We start from the raw sequence: 21,225 nt of genomic DNA, 5'->3' as shown, positions 1-21,225 counted from the left end.
CAATGCACCACAATCCTTTTCTTCATCCTTTCCGAAGCCTGTACTGTAATGTTTTGGCTGAAAAACTTTAGTAAAACCGCTCCGCGATCGGTTGAACATTTCGCCTCTGCAAGGCCTCAAGTTGAAGTAGAATACCTGTCATGTAGGCGTCATGAAGGCCAGAAAGCCGAGATTTTCAGGGAAACTGGGGCTATATCTCCCCAGTAAACACGGCAAATTTGGTTCTTCAGTACATGCTAGGAAAAAGAGCGAAGGGATTAAAGTAAAGCGTTCTCGTTGCTGTCGCCGTTGTCGTTGCTTAAGCTCCCTGTTATCTTCGCACGTGAAAAGATCACTATTGCTATGGTAAAGGAAAGTCTCTGTTACGAACCTAGAAAGGCCCACCAGGCCGGCGCTTATCTCCGGTTTCTGCAGCATGAAGCGACTAGAAGTATTTCTACTTCCCCTGGATTTTCAGCGGTACCCATTTATACACCTGGGTGGAGAGAGGCACCGTGAGAGTAATGCACCTATCAATGTTAAGCCCCAGGGTGGGTGCGGGGGCGGGAGGGGCGGGCTGACCCAGGGAAATTTGACATTTTGATTGAAGCTAGCGCCAAATTTCCCACCCCCAGTCACCTACAGACCGTCAAACTCCCCACCCCTGAGTCCCATCTGATCATCACATTCCTGCCCTGGAGTAACTTTTTTTTCATTAAATTCACATTTAACAGGTGATGGAAATTTGTTGTGAAACTCGAAACCTTTCCGCTCCTAACGGTACTGAACAAGAACCTAAAATGGAGCAAAACAATAATATTGTGAACAATATTATCATTTTTTAGCCTTGCAAATAGTTCTTTTACTATTTACAGGCTTTCGAATCAATCAAGCCTGCACAATGATAGAGTGGAAAATTCATGAATAGGTAGAAGTATACAAAAAGCAATCACGGAAAAAAAACATTCTTGTACTTCTGAACACTCCAACAAACACAGAAAAAAATGATGGTCCATATTTACAAAAAGAGCAGAGAAGTCACGTGAAAACCATGCTTGTGGATAACTCATCTCCAGGTTCTCTCGGTGTTCCAAGATGGTCGGCATGTCAAATTCCCGACCCTGGGGAAACACATACTGTACGTGATAAAATCCCTACCCAGGGAAAGGTTCTCTGAGTCAATTTACCGTAGGTAGCCCCCCCTCCCACCCTGGGGCTTAACATTGATAGGTGCATAAAGTGTCTTTCCCAAGAACACAACACAATGCGGTCCCCGACCAGGATCACTCGATCTGGAGTCGAGCACTCTAACCATGAGGGCACCGCGCCTCCCACTGTTGTTGTGTTTCCATATAAAAATCACGCCTTTCGATATTAAAGTGAAATGATTTCGTATTTCATTGGTGTCTATGTCATAAATAAAATATTACATGGCCGCTTGTTGATACGAAATTCTCTTCTCTCGATAAAGAGAAATTTCGTATCTCCGCACGGGCATGCAATATCCTCTATTAACTTGACTTTCTTTGACTTTACTGTCTTTACTCACCTTTAACTCATTTTTAACTGGGGGCGGGTGGCTCTTACTTTTAAATAAGTATAAAAAAACACGACCAAAAAAACATGACCTGTCTGTGGACTTTTGAAACTGAAATTTCACTCGAAATCTGTAACGTACAGTTTAAAAGCCAATTTTAATTTGTCTTGAAACCATCAAAAACAGAACGGTTTTATCATGAGTGTTTTGAAGCACGCACTTTTTACTTTTCCTTTTGCTTTTTAGTTTCGCTTCTTTGAACTAATCTTTGCGCGTTATTCATACCATCTTTAACGAGGACGTCTGCCGCTTCGGTCTTTGGCGTTGCCGGATAATTATCTCTTCTCTTCTAATACTATGTTTGTGAACCATCCCTTGGTTACTACTCATGCATTTGTACCAGATGCTTTTTGGTATTTTCCATGATGGAGACAAGGTACAGTTGACAAGTAAATTCCAGGCTTTTATTGACGAGTGTCGAAATCATAACCGTGCGAACGAGACGCATCACCGTCTCCAACACTTTTCAGACAAGCCATCCAAGCTGGACATTTGCGGTTTAAGGCCTTGACACACTACGCGATAAGTCGCTGCGACACGTCACCGCAACAATTCGCCTTGTGTAACAAGGTTAATCTTATGAAAATCATTGTCGCTGCGGCAGAATTTTGTCGCTGCGATAAGTCGCACGAATTCGTGCGACTGATCGCAGCGACAAAATTGGCGAAAGCAGCGTTCTTGCACCGTGTGTACACTTCCGGTAACAAGTCGCTGCGTCAAAATATAAATGAACCAATGAGAGAGCGTCATATGGTCAACCATATTGAATTAGAAAACTATTTCACATTCCTCTTCATACGAGATCCCTGCGTGTGCACCGAACGAGCGTCGTGTCACAGCGACTTGTTCTGGAAGTAGTACACTGAGTACACAAGGAGCAACTTGTCGCAGACACCTCTCGCTGCGATTTGTCGCCTCGTGTGTCCCGGAATTTAGTGTGATATCCAGCGAGAGGTGAATATGGAATAATTTAAACATTCGATTGGTTATTGCATTTAAGTGGCCTAAACAATCGTACAGAAGCCTAAAGACCTGAAAATCGTAGAAGGGAGTGGAGGCTATGATCGTGCGATTACGCTGCGCACCTTTCTTCTAATAGAGGAGCTTTTTGCCCCACAGACAGGCAGAACCAGTTTCCGGTATCAAAGATACTCCAAGAAGTCGTAATTTTTTAGCTCTCGCTTATTCAGTGTTGCCAAGAGATACCACGATCGCGCATGACGTTTTGAAGTAAAATCGAAACAATCAAGTGTACCAATGCAACAAACAAGCAGATGACCTTTGTTGTGATAAGGTTGTATGACCCACATTTATTCCTTTACATGGAATTCATTGTTTTTATTTTAGGAATTCGATGCCATTTTAAGTTCCATGTTTCTTAAGTCTGCTGAGGCTGTAGTCTTCTGGGGCTGAACTATTTCAATCCTGAAAGCCAAAAGAGAGATGAAAAGGTGGATTGAACTGACAAAAGATCGCAATTTTGACATTTCTATTATTATGACAAGGATAAAATTACTGCAATGAATTATTTGGAAGCCACAGCCAATTATCAATTTATTAACCGATTGCATGATGAAAGTGAGTTTAAAACTGCAGCCTCTTCATGGAATTTCACTCAGCCAACAACTATTGTAACCCTTTGATAACGCTACTTCTTAGACCTTGCACTACCACCCCTTCTTAACCAATCCCCTATCAATATTGGAGAACATGGTTTAGCCAGATGTTGATCTTATTAGCACTTCATCAGTAGGTACCTAGTCCACCTTGTGTAAAGTTGGTCGGCTGTAGTTATAGTATTACATAACAAGATCATTAAGACAGTTTTTTTGCAACCTTCGTATTCTAGTGGTTTGGTAAGGCAGCCGTGTTTAGGCTAAGTGTCCTTTCTTTCCGTTGCAGAGGAAAGAGAAAACTTTATTTTTAAGAGAGACGCGTATTTCCATCGCAGATAGAATGCTAGCTTTTGGTCAGGGGGAATTATGAAACTGGAGAGTGCGTAGCCTGTTCCAGGCTCCCAGATAGTAGTTTTCCCGCCTGGAACAGGCTAGAGAGTGCGCAGAAAAGCCTTTAACGGACGGTGGAGAACAGGCCAAAACTAAGCCAAATTATGGCAGCATCCAGAATATGAATCTTGTCCACATCGGTGAAAGACGGGTCTTTTCGCTACATCATTATACCTGCAGATCCCTGCAAGCCTCTCTCCACGAGTATTCCAAATTGATCGCCAGTTCAGGTATTTACCACGCACAACTTAAGAGGACTTAACTTTAGTGAATCAGACTGAAACCGATGTTCATTTACTATTGGTGATATCGCAGTTTCAGTCGTTGCGTATTTGGTCGTCCTTTGATTGTAAACTAATCTCGAAAGAAGATAGCTATACCCTTCATACGTGTGCTGCATTTAGACATGTGCCATCCACAGGGATCATTGAAGGAAATTTTTCAAATGAAAACATGTCTATTTTGATTGACTTCCTCATTTAAGGTCTCGTCGTATGTTCGAGGTGTCAGTTTCTTAAAAAGTTCCAATTTCGCCAAAACGTATGCAAAAATAATGACATTTTTGTAATATTTTGTTTGAACGTTCCCTTTTCGATGTTAAGGTCTCGAAGCAAAAACAGGTATTTCAACTCTATAGGCTCAAGCTACAAGGGATTGTAAATTTTCCTGAAATTTTCTTGAGCAATCGATTTTGAGATAGATTAAACACTGTCGGCCATTTTTGATATATTGCGTTTTTCACATTTTATGTTCCATCAAAGTTGAAAATGGTGTTTTTGCCCGCCAATTTAGACAAAGTTCGGTATGAAATCAAAACATGTCAATAAATTGAAAAACATCCACAACGTTTTGTACATCAAACTGTATTACTGAAATACTCCTGAAAGTGAACTGAATGGGGCAAAAACTTTTTGATTTGTAGCTCCGTAAAAAGGCAACTTTTAAACAAAAGTTCTGAAGCCGAGAAAACGCCAATCAAAGTTCACACGCTGAAGTCGTGATTTTGCCACGGCAGTGTAAATGAGCTTCATCGGGGCTTTAAAAAGATTAGATGGATTTAAATCTCTTACAAATTGATACTCTAAGTCATAGTGTTTATATTTCTGCAAAAAGCGATTTTCGGAAATTTTATTTTACCGTGACGAGACATTAAGAGTTCTTGGGAACCATTTCAGCAAAGTAAAACAATGACGTCTGATTATCCCATTTCAAAACGACGGATCTCACTGTATGGGATATCATGCACCTTGCTCTCGAGTAAGGCAGCATTTAAATCTGAATACTGAGTAAAGCAGTCGTTAGGAAATACCTCATACTAACCGAGTTCGAGGTCCGTACTGTAAGTCACGGACCGAGTTTTTTCCCGTTGATTTATGGCCCAAGCGCGAAGCGCGTGGGCCATAAATCAACGGGAAAAAACGAGGATCCGTAACTTACAGTACGGACCGAGAAAACTCGGTTAGTAAGATATTTATTATATCTCTGAGGTTAACCGGCGCGCGGGCAAGAAAACTAGTCAAAGTGAAGCGGAAGGTTCAACTGCCACAAAGAATGCCGTGCCAAAATCCCAAAAACTAAATCTTCTTGGCTGTTAAGTTTGAAATAGTTGCTTGCAAGATTCAAACAGTTTTCAGTACAAGTTTATGCAACAGAAATGACATGAAAAACTCGCTAGATGATGTTTTGTCGAAATTTTAAATTTAGCGGGCTGCACAGCGGGCCGTACTGTAGAATACGGCCCGCTAATTTAGCCAATTACAGCGCGCGTACTATCTGAGAGATATAATAAAGCAGCTTATCAGTCAGTCATTCAGTCCGTCAGTCAGTCTCCTGGTATACATGAAGGCGTACAGCGTACAGTTATGGTCTCTTCATATCAAAGCTAGTCAATTAGGTAAATGTGCTGATCATGCGGACTAAACACAGTACATAAACTATTCAAAAGACCCTTATAGTAGATCAAAATAAGTCACGTTTTACCGTTTTGCAGGAAGCTACATTTCACATTCATCATTGTCTTCAACTAAGCAGAGAAAGCAAATTCAAATAATGAGTCACTAAAATCAGTGGACGGATGAGTGGTGGCTTGTACTGTTCAAGTGAAGTTAAAAATGACGTTTAAAAAATTTAACAATACGAAATCTGCATTTATCGTAAAAGATGAAACATTGTACGTAGAGTTTCCTTTTCATATACATCCCTCTTAACGAGGGGAACAGAAATTGTCTCAATCGACCTTGGGACAAACATGGATCGTCTTATGCACAGGCATTCAATTTAACAACCATATATTACTTCATATTTACAAGGACATCACATGCACAGTAGGGCGACACTGTTTGAACGTCTGAGGCCAATGAAGACGGAAATAATTTATATATAATATACTTACATTCGCAGTTGACTCCTAGAAATCCATCCACGCAATTACACCGGTAGCTTGAAACAAGATCCACACACGTACCTCCGTTCTGGCAAGGGTTGGTATTGCATTTATTTATATCTGAAAACATGCGATTATTCTTTTATATTTTTAATTCTGCCATTTACTTTAACTGGGTAAAACATTTTAAGGCATTCTTGTGTTTTCTCTAATGGTCACAATGTATAGTGGAATCAAACGCAATCTACAGAATAAAGATTTGTAGCGGACACTTCGCCAAACATGCCCATACGCTAAATTAGTTTCCCGGCTTCCATTTTGTAGGATAAATCAGGAAAATGCGCTTATTCATTTAACCCTTTGACGTCCAAACTGGCCTAAAAACTAAACTGGCCACACTTAGTATTTTACTCTGTCTAACGCCAGAGTATTTTACTCTGTCTAACGCCAGACGATTTTACTCGTCAATGGGGAACCCCTGGGAGTCAATGGGTTAAGCTGCAAAGTGCACTAATGGAAATCCCCCAACTGAAAAAATGGTAACAACAGACCTATTTTATGATATTCTGTAAAGAAGAGAAGAAATACTCATTTCTATTCCTTGTAAAGGAAACACTTTCTGATGACTAAGATGTGGAGTGTGGGTTAACAATATATTTGTTAACCTACAACACACAATTCAGTAAATTTGTTGAATTTTAATTACTTAATTAAACTTTACTTATTACTGCTTTATCATCAATACAGACGAGGTCTTAAGGTCTGCAAGTAGATTAAGTCATATGAGCTAATATTAGTACGACAATATGCAATATATGGCCGTTCAGTAGGACTCTTACTTTTGATCTTTGCCACCGAGCCCGCCCATTACAAATGCGAGGTCTTCAGAAGGACAGTAAGCCGGAAAGGTAGATTTATTTCGATTTCAGGTAAACATCGACGGGGGCAGGGATGGCGCAGAGGTCCCCCTCCCACCAATCTCAATTCCCAGGCTCATTGTTATAGGTAGATTGCGTTTGTTGGTTCTCTACTCTGTTCCGATAAGTTTTTCTCCGGGTACTCCGCTTTTCCCCTCTCCTAATAAAACTAGTGCTTGATTTGAGATAGATTCGTTTGATTTTTATTTTCAGTGCCCCGAATTAGTGTCCCAGCTCTAAAAGACTTGACGCTTAAATAAAGTTCAACATTATTGTTATTATTATCGTTAAATATTTCAATTCTCCTATTTAGATATCCTTATGGCTAGAAGGGGGTCTGTCTCTGTACTCGTTATTTGCTTTTAACTGAAAGGTATGCGCAAAGGCCATGCTTTTTCTTTTAAATTAGGTACGTTACAAATACTTCTTGTTAATGACACCTGTTTCGCAGCTGCTGCCTGTGTATCCAGATTTACAATCACAGCGATGACTTCCAACAAGATCCACACAGGTGGCTCCGTTAAGGCATGGGTTGGGTGAACACTCATTGATATCTAAAAAATTGAAAACGATTAGACATCAGGTTGTACAGTCGATCGAGAAAATCTCATTGAATATTCATGAATTGTAAACAAAAAAGGCACAATCTTCTCGTTCAATATGGAATTTAGAGATGTAAAATTCTCAAATTGGACCCGCTGAAGGTTGGTCTGAATCTGAGTATTTTCAAAAATTACTCGTGCCTATTAATTCCGAATTTTAGTCAACATTGTGCTGTTTCATTATTTAATGGATTATTCCTTAAAACAGACTACACAGTACAAGGAACGATCGGTGCATGTAATTGTAGATAATAATGATATTATGCCAATGGTAAAGAAGCACATGATTATTTAATATAAGGGTTATAGGTTGTATGGGGAGGCTGCGCTAATACAGAGAGGCCAAATTGCTAAAAAAGTGCTACACCAAAGAGCGGCCAGATAGATTTAAAACTTGCCTTGCGGAATGCCGTCTGCTGACGTTTACGGACATGCTTAAATGTATAAGCTACGATTAATTAAATATTTTATAGATTATTTAACTAGGAAGCACTTTCTACAGTATCAAGTCTCGTGCCGCGTATGATTTTAAAAGGAGTAACAATATAACTGTCCCACGAGTCACTTCGTACTTAAAAACTCAATTAGTCATAGACGTGCCATCTTATGGGACACTGTCTGCAAATTTCACATGGGTTCCTAATCTACGGCTTTTTTTTATCGTAACGTGAAGAAGACAAAAACATTAAGGATCTTAACTTCATTGTTTAGTCAGTTCGATCGCTTCCTAAATTTGCTGCATCGTACCAAAAATCATGACATTTGCAAGGCTCTGCGATCTCCAAATCCTCCTCGATTTTGAAGCTTCGATCAGGTTTTTGCCAGGACCACAAGTGGTCGATCACTGGAAATTGATCAAAATCAAAGTAACCAATCAAAAAGCTCAGATTTCCCCCAAGAGGGACAAAATTATCAATCTGAGCTTTTTGAGCGTTTAATTTGAGTTTGATCAGAAAGAGTTTAGAGATTATTGCAAGTCCGACATGTTTTAAATTTTCTCTTCTTTCACTCCTGAAGAGTTGGTCTCTGATGATGTTCTTGAAGGGACAAATTACACGAACACTGCCATTTGATAGGGGCGCACAGCCACCACAGCCTCTCCTCTAGGAAGGCTCCTAACTGCAAAGTTTTGCTCTTTTTTGAATTAAATTTCTTTGAAGATATTTGAGACAAAAATGAGATTGCCTACTCTACGAAAAGACATCGCCGTCCGCGCTCGCTGTGGATATTGAATTCTCTGCATCCTTTGTTTGATGTGTGTCACGGTCAAATTGGCCAATCATCAATTTACGTTAAGAATCTGAACGGAGATTCTGAAATCGCTGAGAGACCATTGCAGGGTCTCCTTTTACCCGCTCGCTACAATTCCCCAGCTGTTGACCGCGCGCCATTCAACGTTCGGAGAGCCTGTGCAGGCTAAAATTGCTCTGTGGTGAAATGGCTTGAAAAGGTTTATGTTACGTTTAATACACTGACACGTATTCCATGCTGCACATTTGACACGAGCTGAGGAAGAGCTAGGCGAGAGTAATCTGTAGACTCTTTCCCCAGGTTATTATCAATACGTACACGTAAAATCATTCCCAAAGTAAGTAAAATAAAAGTATATGTACCAGCATGGCAGACGTATGATTAGCCCCAGCTTAGTAGAGATATATAAAGACACATAGAGTAGGTTCCACCTTAGGCTACAATTTCACAAAATCTAACGATATGTGGATAAAGTTACTGAGAGTAATTTGGCAATTTATTCTTTCCACTTAACATTTACCTCAATATTTGCAAACGAACTTAAGATTTAAGTTGAGGAGCAAAGGAGTCAATTTTTGGTTGCGATGGAAACTCGCAAAATTTGATTAATTCATGTTTGGAGTCAGCTTATTGGTTAATAGCCATTCACCACCCTTAGCAAGTTCAAGGTTAGCAGCTGATTGAAGTTAATCTTCTTGTAGCTGCACCTGAATAGTTATAAGGTCTTCCTGTTTTCCAAGCTTTTTCAACCAATTCTCAGAGGTTCTGCAAATGTGCAGACCTGACCATGATAAAATTGCTGCCGTGACAATATATCAAGAAGACTAAAATAATAAAAGAGAAAGACGACATATAAACTCATCATTTTTAACGGAAACCTGAGGATACGTGCCTAAACGTAATTGTCTTGGAAATTAATATTTGAAGAAATTTAAAAACATACATACTACATCGAGCGATTTATGCTTGTATCTGTTTCGCAAAAGCTTAAAGAAACAGGATAGGAATCAATCTTTTCATCTTGTAATTTCCGAAATAATCCAAATTTTTGTCTTAAACTTTTCAAATTCAAAATGTTTAAAAGGAAGTCGTTTGTTACCCGTTTGGCGGATGTTGCCAGTGTATCTGTTACGAAAAATAGCATTGCGTGACTAGCGTTACTGTCTAGAAGCTTCGCGAGAGTTTGTAGTTTGTTTATTTTTAGATTCGTGCGTAAGCGTTTCTAAATCAGTGTGTTTTGTAATCTTTCTATAATTAGGTTCATTACTATTTTAGAAAGCTCTAGAAGTTTATTGTCAGAGTATATAAGTAGACGAGTCCAAGCGGAGTGTTTTTCTAACTAGTTTTTCATAAGCGAAGAGAGTTGGCGTTAGCCGTGTTTAGTCAAGTGTCACAGAAGCAGTGTTTACTCAAGTTGGCGGAGGCCGTGTAAGTTTATCGAGTACGTGTTGTTCAGAGTTTACTTCGTGGAAACTACGTTCACTTTGGAATAAACCTTCTTGTTGTTGTTCCGATAACCCTGCGTTCAGTTTAGTTTGTAAACTACCTTTCCTCAAAACATTCGAACTCGTAACAGTATCCTGGTTTACAATCACAGCGGTAACTTCCAAGAAGATCCACACAAGTGGCTCCATTCTGGCATGGGTTGGGCGAGCATTCATTGATATCTTAAGAAACAGGATGAGAATCAATACTTTCATATTGTAATTTTGCGAAAAGGACGGACTTTTTGCCTTAAACATTTCAAATTTAAAAGGTTTTCAAACCATTCATTTGCTACCTGTTTGGCAGTTGTTGCCCGTGTATCCTGATTTACAATCACAGCGGTAACTTCCAATCAGATCCACACAAGTGCCTCCATTCTGGCATGGGTTGGGCGAGCATTCACTGATATCTTAAAAATCAGGATAGGAATCAATATATTCATATTGTAATTTTCGAAAAAATGAACTTTTTTGCCACGGTCCCAAACGTATCAAATTCAAAACGTTAAAAGGCAGTCGCTTGTTACCTGTTTCGCAGTTGTTGCCGGTATATCCTGATTTACAATCACAGCGGTAACTTCCAACGAGATCCACACACGTGGCTCCGTGCTGACATGGATTAGGCGAGCACTCGTTAACGTCTAAAAAAAGGTCACAAATCAGTCCTTCAAAATGGATATCTTTATTTCTTTTCTTAAATATCTTAAATTCAAACAGGTGTATAAGGTATGTCACTACTTTTAAAAAAAGGCAGTCATTTTTTAACTGTTTGGTAGCTGCTGCCTGTACATCCTTGTTTACAATCACAGCAGTAACTACCACGCAAGTAACTCCGTTGTGACACAGACTGGGCAAGCATTCATTGATGTCCAAAAATTAAGCATAAATTCCTACATTTTAGATTCTCGCGATAGATTGGTCTCTTCTCTAATATTGTTTCATTAGCTTTTGTTTTATGCTTAGCAAATGGTCATTCGGGGCCAAGCTATTTCTTCACTGATCGGGACTATTGTTTCCAGTATATTCTGATGCAGAAATCAGGATCAATACAAATGCCGGTGTGCTGTCGGTACTGCTTCGATGTACTAGTAGAGAAATGTATTTCCATCGTCATCACTGTACTTTAACTTGTATGATATTACCGAAGGCGGATGATCACTTCTTTCTTGGGACTCAAGACGTGTCTCTCTAGAATACAATCCCAGATCAATCTGGAGCCACTTATTTGCATCCTTTCTCCCTGCTGACCAGGTATCTGCTTTGGTAGTCGATTCGAAAAATAGATTACCCTATGAGGCTGCTTGATTTGGATCCTACTCTGAAGAGGTACTCATTTTATTATCTGTGATCGCGCCGCTTTGCACACCTAGGGCACTCTGGCAATTTCACCTGACTGTCAGTGTAACTCATTTGCCTTTAGGAGGGATACCATAGGCACACCACGCCTGACTGATCCTGCGGTTTTAGATTTAACCGAAGTTTCACAAGGTTATTACCGACGTGCTTGTCCTCATCTTAAAATTAAATCCTTTTTAGTTAAGGTTAGTATATACTAAAACAACTATTCACCTCGGTGTCGGTGGCTGCGTTGGATATTTAAATATCCACCGCTAGCCACCTCCACTTTGGTGAATAGTTGTTAATTATTAAGGACGGTGCCTACTATTGTTATTTCGCATATGTTCTGCGCATCTAAGGATACTCGGACTTCCTATCGGTAGTGCTTACTAATGCAGGGATATCTTTGCGCGGTTTAAAACTATTCGGAGAAAGCAGAACTTAGCAAGTGCTCTTGCTATCCAGAAAGAAAATTGGGGGTAGCTATGCATTTCTCAGAGATAATTAAGCTTTAATTTGGAAAGGAACGCCATACATTGCTTTGTATTTTAAAGCGTTTTACTAATATTGTTGATTAATTATCTTTGAAAAATGCGTGGTTACCCCCAATTTTCTTTTCGGATATTAATAACACTTGTTGAGATCTGCTTTTCCCGCATATCCATACAACCGCGCTAAAATACCTTTGAATTAGCAGGCACCGTCCTTAAATTCTAAACCTCGGATAATGCAATTCTCGTGCTCTGATTGGTTCACTCAATCTCGGTTATCAGCTCATATACCTTAGTTTGACTTTATATGGTAAATGATTGCGCTTAGCTTTGCTAAACTAAATTTTTTTCGCCAGAAAGCAAAATTTCTCTTGGTACAAAGCTAAAGAAAAACGTTTTTGTGGATCAATTTCGAAGTTCAGAAGTACGCGAAAAGGTGCGTAAGAAATGTTTTTGTGATGAGCCATCGTCTCTCTGACCACAAGGTCTTACACAACATCGCATCTTCATCAAGTTTTTTCGATTTTGCTAGCATTTTCTCCCTTTTTTCGCTCGTATTTCGTACTTCCAAACGTTTGGAGTTTAAGGAATTTAATAAAACAATTATTCCATTCGCGCTTGTTGGATATGACACTGCTTATAGCCAAATCGGCGCAACGCGCCTCGTTGGCTATTTAGCATCTCATATCCAACGCGCGCTCAAGAAATAATTGTAAATAATTTTGGAAATCTTAAGCCCTTCTTAAGGCAGGAATCAACTGAACATGTGTTGGGTGGTCACAAATGTTAAACTACACATACTAAGGCAGGAATCAACTGAACATGTGTTGGGTGGTCACAAGTGTTAAACTACACATACTAAGGCAGGAATCAACTGAACATGTGTTGGGTGGTCACAAATGTTAAACTACACATACACAGATTTGTATTGCATTTTTCGTTTGTACTCCTATAATGCTATCTATGAGGCCAAAAAATCTTACGATATAATTATGTAAATAGTATGGGTAATCAAATAGTGACGAGTGAAATTAGGGAATAATTTCACGCACGCTGGGTCCAAAGCCTTTCGGCGGTATGATTATTAGTGAGGAAAGTCCTGACACTGTGGTGGGTTTGAAGGTGTAAGCAGGTTTGTCAACTGATTTGCGGTGTTCCAGAGATAATCCTTTACTGTTTGATCAGCCTTTCACATTTCGTTTGTTAAAATAGTTATACGCTGATTAGATCCTTGGTCAGTGCTTCATTTTTGTTACGTTGGTCCTTGCTACTACAATAGATGGTTTGCAACTAATCTCTAGAGACAAAGATAACAATGCTGCAATGTACAATTGCTGGTGGACGAGGAAAAGGAGCTAATGAGAGACCTTTTGTTTTCGTCCACCAAACATGGCGGCGATGAGGTCACGTTAAACTCTGACCACATATTTAGCCCTTTAATAGGTGCGGTTACACGGCGCACTGTTGCCACGGACAATGACTCTTTTACCACGGGAAACTACATTTAGTGCGCATGACCGACATTTCCCAAGACAAATTTCCCGTGGTAAATTTCCATGGTTACGTTAAAAAGATCGGAGTAACCGCCATTTAACGACATTTAACGTGGTAAGTTGTAAGGCCTGCTCACCTGTTTGACACTTACTACCGGTGTATCCAGGTTTACAGTCGCACCGATAACTCCCTTTAAGATTTACACAGGTGGCTCCATTCTTGCAAGGGTTATTTGAACACTCGTCTACATCTAAAAGTTGTACAAACACAATTAATTAACAACGAAAAGAAGGGGTTAAAATATGAAAGTGCTTGCGAATGATAGATGAAACGGATCTTAAAGCTGGGTTGTAGGTAATAACAAAGTGGACACGTTGTCGTATGTCCATTGTGGTAGCGGAGGTGTTTTTGGGTGAAAGTGCTTGGTTTTGTGTCATGTTACGTACTCGTGCTATTCTTTGTCTGAGGGAATGGCGATTATATCCAAATTGTTGGAGAAAACGTATGAGTTCCGAAGTGCGAAGAGTGAACGTCTTGGCGGCGTAGTCTAAGAGCAAAACTTGAAGGGAATGGCACATTAAGTGTGTATTGGGTGGAATGAGGATTGAAGTAAGTATTCCACTGCGATAGTATATACACAATGCTAGAGGGGCATCTTTCATTAACAGGGGTAATACGCTTCAACCCTGAGGCTTAAACAAAAAAAGACGAGATGTAATCTTATGCTATTATCTTTCACTCATCTTTTTCATATTATGTCACACTTTCTTATTTATCCTATTCCGTTCTAACAGTCACATGGTTATTAGTTTGTTTTCTGCCTAGGTTCTCAGTTTCATTTTAACGGTAGCACATTTTGCTGTATCATATTGCAAACAACTTTTCGGCCGGTTAAAATTATGTCTCGTTAGCCAAAAACGATTACTGTTAACTCCCTGATGAAGAAAGACAGTACCTTTCAAAATATTGGTAAATACAACAGATATTCCTTTACTGTTTGATCAGCCTTTCACTTCTCGTTTGTTAAAATCGTTACACGCTGATTAGATACTTCACCAGTGCTTCATTTTTGTTACGTTGGTCCTTGCTGTTACAATAGATGGTTTCCAACTAATCTCTATAGACAAAGATTACAATGCTGCAATGCGCAATTGCTGGTGGACGAAGAAAAGGAGCTAATGAGAGACCTTTTGCTTTCGTCCACCAACATGGTGGCGATGAGGTCACGTAAAAACAACCTATTTCGGCCGATTACTGTATAGGCCGATACGTTTTACGGGAAACTGCATTTAGTGCGCATGACCGACATTTCCCAAGGTAGATTTCCATGGTTACGTTAAAATGATCAGAGTAACCGCCATTTAACGACCTCTAACGTGGTAAGTTGTAAGGCCTGCTCACCTGTTTGACACTTACTACCGGTGTATCCAGGTTTACAGTCGCACCGATAACTCCCTTTAAGATTTACACAGGTGGCTCCATTCTTGCAAGGGTTATTTGAACACTCGTCTACATCTAAAAGTTGTACAAACACAATTAATTAGCTGTGATATCAAATTTTCATGTGATAATTTTCAAATTCCAATTTTTTTTTTCAATTTTGGAAAGGAACATGTCTCTTATAATTTTGGAAATCTTAAGCCCTGCTTAAGCCCGAATTGAACTGAAAATGTGTTGGGTGGTCACAAATGTTAAACTACACATACACAGATTTGTATTGCATTTTTCGTTCGTACTACTATAATGCTGTCTTTGAGGCCGATACATCTTACGATATATATAACTAGTATGGGTAATCAAATGGTGACGAGTGAAATTAGGGAATAATTTCGCGCACGTTTTGTCCAAAGCCTTTAGGCGGAATGAATTTTAGTGAGGAAATGTTCTGAGACTGTGGTGGGTTTGAAGGTGTAAAAAGGTTTGTCAACTGGTTTGCGGTGTTTTTTGAAGCCTTCTTTGAGTCGTCGTTTAGTTTCACCGCTGTATTGTTTGTTGCAGCGTTTGCACTGGATCATGAAAACCACGTTTTTAGAGTTGCAGTCGATGTTCTGAATTATAGACCTGGTTTTACTTGTAGAGTGAAATGTGTAAGTGTTGTGTCCAATAGATATTTAGGAGCATGTAGAACACTGTTGTTGCCACATTGGTAGGAGCCCGAGGATGGTTGTATAGTGAAGGGTTGCGTAGTTTAGCACGTACGAGAAAATTGCTTCGATTGTGGCTACGTCGAAAGCCAACAAATACTACGGATTTGATGACATTTTGGCAACGAAAAGAAGGGGTCTTAAAGCTGGGTTGTAGGTAATAACAAAGGGGACACGTTGTCGTATGTCCATTGTGGTAGCGGAGGTGTTTTTGGGTGAAAGTGCTTGGTTTTGTGTCATGTTACGTATTCGTGCCATTCTTTGTCTGAGGGAATGGCGATTATATCCAAGTTGTTGGAGAAAACGTATGAGTTCCGAAGTGCGAAGGGTGAACGTCTAGGCGGCGTAGTCTAAGAGCAAAACTGAAGGGAATGGCACATGTAGTGTGTATGGGGTGGCATGAGGATTGAAGTAAGTATTCCACTGCGATAGCATACACAATGCTAGAGAGGCATCTTTCATTACCAGGGGTAATATCCTTCAACCCTCAGGCTTAAACAAAAAAAGACGAGATGTAATCTTATGCTATTATCTTTCACTCATCTTTTTCATATTATGTCACACTTTCTTATTTATCCTCTTCCGTTCTAACGGTCACATGATTATTAGTTTGTTTTCTGCCTAGGTTCTCAGTTTCATTTTAACGGTAGCACACTTTGCTGTATCATATTGCAAACAACTTTTCGGCCGGTTAAAATTATGTCTCGTTAGCCAAAAACGATTACTGTTAACTCCCTGATGAAGAAAGACAGTACCTTTTAAAATATTGGTACATACAACAGATATTCCTTTACTGTTTGATCAGCCTTTCACTTCTCGTTTGTTAAAATCGTTACACGCTGATTAGATACTTCACCAGTGCTTCATTTTTGTTACGTTGGTCCTTGCTGTTACAATAGATGGTTTCCGGCTAATCTCTATAGACAAAGATAACAATGCTACAATGCACAATTGCTGGTGGACGAAGAAAAGGAGCTAATGAGAGGCCTTTTGCTTTCGTCCACCAACAAGGCGGCGATGCGGTCACGTGAAAAACACCTATTTAGCTCCTTTAATAGGTGCGGTTACAGGGGGCACTTTTTCCACGATAAATGACTCTTTTACCACGGGAAACTGCATTTAGTGCGCGTGACCGACATTTCCCAAGGTACATTTCCCGTGGTAAATTTCTATGGTTACGCTAAAAAGATCAGAGGAAGCTCCCATGACATTTAACGTGGTAAATTGTAAGGCCTGCTCACCTGTTTCACACTTACTACCGGTGTATCCAGATTTACAGTCGCACTGATAACTCCCTTTAAGATTTACACAGGTGGCTCCATTCTTGCATGGGTTATTTGAACACTCGTCTACATCTAAAAGTTGTACAAACACAATTAATTAGCTGTGATATCAAATTTTCATGTGATAATTTTCAAATTCCAATTTTGTTTCTAATTTTGGAAAGGAAAATGTCTGTTATCGAGGAATATCTCTTATAAATTTGGAAATCTTAAGCCCGGATTGAACTGAACATGTTTTGGGTTGTCACAAATGTTAAACTACACATACACAGATTTGTAATGCATTTTTCGTTCGTACTCCTATAACGCTATCTATAAGGCCAAAAAATCTTACGATATAATTATGTAAATAGTATGGGTAATCAAATAGTGACGAGTGAAATTAGGGAATAATTTCACGCACGCTGGGTCCAAGGCCTTTAGGCGGTATGATTATTAGAGAGAAAAGTTCTGAGACTGTGGTGGGTTTGAAGGTGTAAGCAGGTTTGTCAACTGATTTGCGGTGTTCCAGAGATATTCATTTACTGCTTGATCAGGCTGTCACATTTCCTTTGTTAAAATAGTTATACGCTGATTAGATCCTTCGCCAGTGCTTTATTTTTGTTACGTTGGTCCTTGCTGTTACAATAGATGGTTTCCAAGTAATCTCTATAGACAAAGATAACAATGCTACAATGCACAATTGCTGGTGGACGAAGAAAAGGAGCTAATGAGAGACCTTTCGCTTTCGTCCACCAACATGGCGGCGATGCGGTGACGTGAAAACCACCTATTTAGCTCCTTTAATAGGTGCGGTTACAGGGGGCACTTTTTCCACGATAAATGACTCTTTTACCACGGAAAACTGCATTTAGTGCGCGTGACCGACATTTCCCAAGGTAACTTTCCCGTGGTAAATTTCTATGGTTACGCTAAAAAGATCGGAGGAAGCTCCCATGACATTTAACGTGGTAAGTTGTAAGGCCTGCTTACCCGTTTCACACTTACTACCGGTGTATCCAGATTTACAGTCGCACCGATAACTCCCTTTAAGATTTACACAGGTGGCTCCATTCTTGCAAGGGTTATTTGAACACTCGTCTACATCTAAAAGTTGTACAAACACAATTAATTAGCTGTGATATCAAATTTTCATGTGATAATTTTCAAATTCCAATTTTGTTTCTAATTTTGGAAAGGAACATGTCTCTTATCGAAGAATATCTCTAATAAATTTGGAAATCTTAAGCCCGGATTGAACTGAACATGTTTTGGGTGGTCACAAATGTTAAACTACACATACACAGATTTCTAATGCATTTTTCGTTCGTACTCCTATAACGCTATCTATGAGGCCAAAAAATCTTACGATATAATTATGTAAATAGTATGGGTAATCAAATAGTGACGAGTGAAATTAGGGAATAATTTCACGCACGCTGGGTCCAAGGCCTTTAGGCGGTATGATTATTAGTGAGGAAAGTTCTGAGACTGTGGTGGGTTTGAAGATGTAAGCAGGTTTGTCAACTGATTTGCGGTGTTCCAGAGATATTCATTTACTGCTTGATCAGCCTGTCACATTTCCTTTGTTAAAATAGTTATACGCTGATTAGATCCTTCGCCAGTGCTTCATTTTTGTTACGTTGGTCCTTGCTTTTACAATAGATGGTTTCCAACTAATCTCTAGAGACAAAGATAACAATGCTGCAATGTACAATTGCTGGTGGACGAAGAAAAGGAGCTAATGAGAGACCTTTTGTTTTCGTCCACCAAACATGGCGGCGATGAGGTCACGTTAAACTCTGACCACCTATTTAGCTCCTTTAATAGGTGCGGTTACACGGCGCACTGTTGCCACGGTCAATGACTCTTTTACCACGGGAAACTGCATTTAGTGCGCATGACCGACATTTCCCAAGGTAAATTTCCCGTGGTAAATTTCCATGGTTACGTTAAAAAGATCAGAGTAACCGCCATTTAACGACATTTAACGTTGTAAGTTGTAAGGCCTGCTCACCTGTTTGACACTTAGTACCAGTGTATCCAGATTTACAGTCGCACCGATAACTCTCTTTAAGATTTACACAGGTGGCTCCATTCTTGCAAGGGTTATTTGAACACTCGTTTATATCTAAAAATTTTACAAACACAATTAATTAGCTGTGATATCAAATTTTCATGTGATAATTTTCAAATTCCAATTTTTTTTTCAATTTTGGAAACGAACATGTCTCTTATAATTTTGGAAATCTTAAGCCCTGCTTAAGCCCGAATTGAACTGAACATGTGTTGGGTGGTCACAAATGTTAAACTACACATACACAGATTTGCATTGCATTTTTTGTTCGTACTCCTGTAGTCACTCCTGCAGTTCTCTCAATCCCGGCTCCGTGAATATCGAGATTCGCTAACAGTTTCACGTACACAGGTTCTACTGGTTTCTGTGCCTTTATTTCGATCTCACAAGTTTTTGTTGTAGTAGTAGATTCGATATGTTGACGAGTCCGTGTAGAAGTCAATCAAAAGCGATATAGTCCATATTTTTCGTTCGATGGAAAGAATATTTAAACAATTTCAAACTAAACATGTCCGACTATTCGAGCACATGGCGTATGACCCAGAGGTATCATGGGAGATGACGTGTACTCGAGTTCCGGTTCAGAAACCAGTTCCGGTGACAACATCGCGCCCCCCATGAACGCCCTTTGACCGAAGCTCATCACATTTGAAATTCATTCTTTTTACCAAGCAGGCCGTTCAGCGAAGCTCACTGTCCTTCTTCATCATCTGCCGCTCCTCGCAAACAAATCTTGGTAACTGGTCGCTTGAAAAAAGATCCTTCAGCTTTCACTTCGACACTCCTCACTAATCCATCGTTGCCAGGGAACAAGCCTGCAACTTGACCTAGGGGCCACTGGTTCCTTGGAACGTTATCATCAGCGATCAGGACGAGGTCTCCAATGCGTAGGTTTCTTCGAACTTGGTTCCACTTTGAGTCTTTCTTGCAACGATGGGACATATTCTCTCAACCAACGCTTCCAGTAATGATTGGCAAGAACTTGAGCTTGTCTCCATCTCTTCCTGCTCATCCTTTCATTCTCTTCAAAAACTTCCGGGGGCAGGTTCGTAGAAGGGCGAATGTTTAAGAAATGATTTGGCGTGAGAGGTTCGCTGTCATCAGGGCTGAAAGGGTTTCTTGTCAGAGGTCTAGAGTTAGCGATACGCTCAGCCTCGGTAAACACTGTTTGGAGAACCTCTTCATTGATAAGATCTTTTCCCAGGATGGCCTTCAAGCTTCGTTTTACCGTTTTCACTAATCGTTCCCAGACTCCGGACATGTGGGAGGCCCCAGGAGGGTGGAACACCAACTTACATTCACGCTGCATCAATTCTCTTCCAACCTTGTCATTATCAATTCGATTTACAGCATCCCTGATTTCGCGATCTGCCCCAACAAAGTTCGTCCCGTTATCTGACCGCAGTTCTCTCACATGGCCTCTTCGATTCAGGAATCGGGTCAAAACAAGAATGAAATCATCAGTATCTAGAGACTTCGCGACTTCGAGGTGTACTGCACGCGAATTCAGACACACAAAAATCGCCCCCCAACGTTTCTCTGCAACTCTTCCTCTCCCTCTTTCCACGTGAAAGGGTCCAAAGTAATCGACTCCACTGAACGTGAAAGGGGGTTCATACGGGGTCAGCCTAACTTTGGGCAGCTCGGCCATTTCTTGATTCATCTTACGGGGCATAAGCTTCTTACATAGTAAGCACTTCCCAAGAACCTCCTTTATAGCTACTCTAGGCTTCACCATCCAGAACTCTTCGCTGAGAAAGAACAAGACCTGTTCAGTTCCACAGTGACCATTCCTTTCCTGCAAATAACGTATCAGGATTCTTGAGACGTGATGGTCTTTAGGCAGGATCATCGGATTCATGGCATTGGATGAGATAGGAGCTCTCGAAATTCTACCGCCGACCCTCATGACTCCAGCATTCATGATAACTGGTTTGAGCTTCAAAATGTGGCTTGATGCCTTCACTTGACGTCCTGCTTTGAGATCTTTTATCTCATGAGGAAAGGCCTTTCGCTGCATTAAAGATACAACCTCTCTCTTCGACCTTTCAAGTTCCTCCTGTGTAACGTGATTTTCAACTTGACACGACTCTGGCTCACGTTTCTTTTCCTTCGAAGACCACTTCAGCCACTTTATGAACTTCAGTAACCAGGCAAATGATCGCAGGAAGGTTATCCAGCAAGAAGATGAAGAGTTTGA

At 40.1% G+C, this 21,225-nt stretch overlaps 2 protein-coding genes across 6 annotated transcripts in view; both read right to left on the bottom strand.

The window, feature by feature from the left end:
- LOC138017939 (uncharacterized) overlaps nucleotides 1-222 on the bottom strand; it is a 15,937-nt gene extending 15,715 nt beyond the window's left edge. For all 4 annotated transcript variants that reach the window (XR_011125984.1, XR_011125988.1, XR_011125989.1 and 1 more), the window contains exon 1: nucleotides 1-222. This exon is cut by the window's left edge and continues 33 nt beyond it. Coding sequence is in view for 1 of the 4 variants with exons in the window: in XM_068864927.1 (XP_068721028.1) it covers nucleotides 1-99 (99 nt within the window). In the remaining 3 variants the exon portion in view is untranslated.
- Nucleotides 223-1,953: 1,731 nt separating this feature from the next.
- LOC138018037 (fibropellin-3-like) overlaps nucleotides 1,954-21,225 on the bottom strand; it is a 39,022-nt gene continuing 19,750 nt past the window's right edge. Inside the window, exons 6-16 of one of the 2 annotated variants that reach the window (XM_068864935.1) lie at nucleotides 18,966-19,079; nucleotides 17,942-18,055; nucleotides 16,928-17,041; nucleotides 14,944-15,057; nucleotides 13,679-13,792; nucleotides 10,747-10,860; nucleotides 10,516-10,629; nucleotides 7,323-7,436; nucleotides 5,975-6,085; nucleotides 5,563-5,605; nucleotides 1,954-3,001 (exon numbers count right to left, since the gene is read on the bottom strand). In XM_068864935.1, the coding sequence (XP_068721036.1) occupies nucleotides 5,577-5,605; nucleotides 5,975-6,085; nucleotides 7,323-7,436; nucleotides 10,516-10,629; nucleotides 10,747-10,860; nucleotides 13,679-13,792; nucleotides 14,944-15,057; nucleotides 16,928-17,041; nucleotides 17,942-18,055; nucleotides 18,966-19,079 (1,052 nt within the window). In that variant the 3' untranslated portion in view covers nucleotides 1,954-3,001; nucleotides 5,563-5,576. The remainder of the gene's footprint in view (nucleotides 3,002-5,562; nucleotides 5,606-5,974; nucleotides 6,086-7,322; nucleotides 7,437-10,515; nucleotides 10,630-10,746; nucleotides 10,861-13,678; nucleotides 13,793-14,943; nucleotides 15,058-16,927; nucleotides 17,042-17,941; nucleotides 18,056-18,965; nucleotides 19,080-21,225) is intronic. The other variant, XM_068864936.1, reaches the window with a different exon arrangement.

This window comes from Montipora capricornis, chromosome 2 (assembly GCF_036669925.1).
Source record: "Montipora capricornis isolate CH-2021 chromosome 2, ASM3666992v2, whole genome shotgun sequence".
NCBI lineage: Eukaryota > Metazoa > Cnidaria > Anthozoa > Scleractinia > Acroporidae > Montipora > Montipora capricornis.
Note: the sequence above shows the minus strand (reverse complement) of the source record. Positions and strands in the feature narration are given on the sequence as shown.